A 3,690-nucleotide genomic window follows, 5' to 3' on the forward strand; every position below is an offset into this window, starting at 1 on the left:
GGTCAAAATTATAGTTGGACCAGAGACGTTAACTGTGCCAGAAGCCAACCTAAAAGGTTATAATGTCCAGGAGCATGTCTTTCCCAATGGATCCAAGACCTACACTCTCCAGGTGCCATTTGAGGACCCCAATGTGAAGCAAAAGGTAACATCCCACCTGTTAAACCATCCTATTGCCCTTTGAAAACACTTGCTTCCTGTGGACGTTTTGCTTGCTGTTTGACTTTGGGTTTAATACTACAAACCCTTTCTCTTTCAGGTAACTCCTCCAGACACCAGAACCTACATTCTGCCCCTGACCTACTTGCTGAAAATAGTGCCAGAGAATACACCCTTTACTCATCCTGCTGTAGTCGAAGCCATTCTCAAAGACATCAGTAAGTGCCTGACTGTGGTCTACAACTACCTTTTTCTAACCAATCCAGTCCATTGCCGTGACAATTCCTCTTGCAGTTCCACCTACAGTAACTGGCTACTGTGATGGTGCTGCATTCTATACCATGGTAACATATGGCAACATGGGTCGCAACTGGATTCCTTTTGTGGCCTCAAGAGAACTTGGTGGAAGTCTGCTTGCCCTGTACAAGTATAATGCCAACTCTACCAATTTCTGGATGACTGTCCCATACAATTCAGTTGATGCCACATATGAAGTAAGTGATGGAACTTTAAAATGTGTGTTGGCTGTTTTGGGTTCAACACATTACTGACCTGATGTATTGTCTCTGTAGGTGATCAGTTCTTCAGGCATCAGAAGCAGGCTTGACTTGACCTTGAAGGATATTGGGACCATGGTTGTGGTGGCTGACTTCTCCCTGTCCTGCAGTTTCCCTACAAAGATGATTGGTAACTCTCCTGCGAACAAAGCATTCTTTAGAATAGCTGCTTTTGAGATTGGAAAAAGGCTGCATGAAGTGGTATTGAAGCTATAATCTGTTTCCTTAACCTGGTTCCAAATGCTGTGTTTCAGATTGCTTCACCAATGGAACTATGGCAGCTCTTGCTGTGAAAGTGGAATCTGTCCCCACCTTGTCTCCAAGTCAACTAACTCTGAGGGATCCAAGTTGCCGGCCTCTTCAGTCTGATGCTATCAATGCGGTTTTCTACTTCAATGTCAACTCCTGTGGCACAACTAGAAGGGTTAGTATTGACACATTTAAAACCATATTATGAGGAGGTTCAACATATTGACAAGGTGGCCCCAACACCCCTGGATCAGTCTGGGGAGCCATGGTGACCTGTGTTTCTATCCGCTGAATTACTTGCATGAATTGTGGACATCTGAAGGATGCCACCTTTGTATTGAACTGCTTGTCCAGTTGACAAAGGCGTTGTGACACATGACTCTTGGTTATGGCATTGCATGTGCTGCCTAGAGACCTTTGGGTCAATAGCGGTGAACTGGAAAGAGCGTACTTACTGGGGATGATCCCGTGGTGAGGCCGGGACTAAACTAATACATGAGTTGATACCAACTGCAGCTCAAGAGTCACCAGCTGTGTATTCAAATGTGTATTTGCAACAAATCCAAAAAACTGCTGTTGCCCTCCTAGAGTTTACTAAAACAATACCATATTAGTCTAGCAGTTTCTGTAGACAGGCTTGAGGTATCATACTAACTGTAACAATCATGAGGTCCCGAAAAAGTGTTCAATTATGAAATTGCAATATTCATAACCAACGCTTTTTATTTTTAAATTGTGAAATTGGTACTAGGTTAGTACACAGCTGGGGATGATCCAGAGTACCATATTAGCTAGTCTGCAACTTGGTATGCAGCTTCATACTAAATCTACAAGTTCATTGCAACCTGGGTCTTTGATTTCTCTTTCAGTTTGACAACAACCTCCTGACTTATGAGAATGAAGTGCTGTTCACATCTTACCGGTAAGGATTGCAATCAAAGTGAGTATCCTTGTGGTTGATGCTGAAACTCTGCTAACCCCATCTCTTCTTTCCAGGTTGAGAGTTGCCTGTCACTATCTGGTCAATGACAGCAAGGTAGTACAGTTCTTGTACCAGAATAATCCTGCACCTGTAGTCCAGCCTGGCTTGGGTGACCTTGCGGTCATCATGCAGCTTGCATTGGGTAGGACTTGGCAATTGAAATAATATAGATGCTCTAGTAGCGTGTTTCCACCTATAAAATTCTCCCTTGCATCTCTGCAGATTCAACCTACAACGACTTCTATGGAGCTCAGGATTACCCTGTTGTGAAGTACTTGCGAACACCCTTGTATTTTGAGGTAGAGCTCCTGTACAGCAGGGATTCACAGGCTGAATTGTTTTTGGAGAACTGCTGGGCAACCTATTCTGCTGACAGGAATAGCTCTCCAAAGTGGGATGTTGTTGTGGACAGGTAAGATGCTGGAAAATGATATTGCTGCTACAAAACCTATGAATTGGAGTTGTGGCTGATGTGCTCCTGACCTACTTTCTCTTTCTAGCTGTGAGAACTCTGCAGATGAGTACTTGACCATCTTTCACCCAGTCTCCAGCAATGCAAGAGTGCTGTTCCCTTCCCATCTGAAGAGGTTTGAAGTGAAAATGTTTTCCTTCACAAGCGGCCGGGATGCACTGAAAGGACAGGTAAAGTGGAGTGTTGATATGGGGATCTTATACCACAATGCTTGGTTTGGATTGCTTTGCAAGCAGCAAATGGTCACTGTGCTCACATCTTTAGTGAGTTGGAATGAAAACCTATAACTGCACATTTGCAAGAAACACTTACTATGATGCAATATATTTGTTTTTCAATTCAGTAATCCTCATTGGATGATGGTCCTGCCTGATCTATTGATGCTTGTTTTACTTGACAAGGTGTGCTGTCTTTCAGATTTACTTCCACTGCAGTGTTGTGATATGTGATTCAAACTGGCCATCAGACAGCCTCTGTAGCAGACGGTGCATTCCAGGGAAACAGAGGCTTGGTAAGAGCTCTGCTTGAGAGGGGGGGGGGACGACATTTTGCATGCATTTTTGTCCATTTGTTTTGATGGACTCCTAATTCCTCCTGTAGGTCGCAGTGCTGAAGGGATGGATGGTGGTGCAGTAAAGGCATTGGTGTCTTCTGGCCCAATTGAGCTGAAGAGAGATGGATCCCTTCACTTTATGCCTAGAAGCGGTAATATGCATGATGTGAACACAATTGCAGTTCAAGTGAAATATATAACTATCTCTTTATATTCCACTAACTATTTCTTTCTTCTCTTGCAGGCCAATTCAATGTGTGGTCCCTTCTGGGAGCTGCAATGGGTGTGTGTCCAGTGGTTGTCTTTGTAGCTGGAGTTGTATATTTTTGGAAAATGCCCAAACGTGTGTATTGATAAATAAAAATCTTGCTTTCAAAGACTTTTTTGGATTGTGTGTTTTTATTTTTTTGGTGGGTGCTTGACTAATTCTACATAGATTATATATTGGTGAGTGTCGGAATGGCCATGTTAATGGGATTCTCTCCTCTTACTGCATTGAATGCTTTGCTTGTTTCCTGATCAGGCCATTCTCAATATGGTGTGTTATTCAAGGACCCTTCATTAATTCACTGAGTGAACCTGGGGGCAAAGACTTTCCTTCTCCATTGAGTTGTAACCCTCTTTTTATGTTCCTTTTTGCTTTGACATGCTGCTTTCAGTATGCAAGTTTAGGGTGAAATTATCAACACTCCTTTATATATGTATATATATATAAACC

General features: G+C 42.9%; 1 protein-coding gene across 1 annotated transcript; it reads left to right on the forward strand.

The window, feature by feature from the left end:
- Nucleotides 1-737: 737 nt before the first annotated feature.
- Nucleotides 738-3,349, forward strand: LOC131705309 (zona pellucida sperm-binding protein 2-like). Its single transcript, XM_059007733.1, has 9 exons — nt 738-846; nt 971-1,140; nt 1,835-1,887; nt 1,962-2,089; nt 2,170-2,359; nt 2,448-2,589; nt 2,837-2,930; nt 3,020-3,124; nt 3,217-3,349. Exons 1-9 carry the CDS (start codon nt 792-794, stop codon nt 3,324-3,326), a joined length of 1,047 nt encoding a protein of 348 aa, XP_058863716.1. The 5' UTR covers nt 738-791; the 3' UTR covers nt 3,327-3,349.
- Nucleotides 3,350-3,690: the final 341 nt, after the last annotated feature.

The sequence above is a fragment of the Acipenser ruthenus genome, chromosome 35 (assembly GCF_902713425.1).
Source record: "Acipenser ruthenus chromosome 35, fAciRut3.2 maternal haplotype, whole genome shotgun sequence".
NCBI classification, from domain to species: Eukaryota; Metazoa; Chordata; class Actinopteri; order Acipenseriformes; family Acipenseridae; genus Acipenser; species Acipenser ruthenus.

Bases quoted from the DNA above. Each gene is read 5' to 3' on its own strand.
- LOC131705309 (XM_059007733.1), top strand. From the start codon at position 792: ATGGTTGTGGTGGCTGACTTCTCCCTGTCCTGCAGTTTCCCTACAAAG. The intron at 1,888-1,961 runs GTAAGGATTGCA...TCTTCTTTCCAG, and splicing joins GTGCTGTTCACATCTTACCG to GTTGAGAGTTGCCTGTCACT. The intron at 2,590-2,836 runs GTAAAGTGGAGT...GCTGTCTTTCAG, and splicing joins GGGATGCACTGAAAGGACAG to ATTTACTTCCACTGCAGTGT.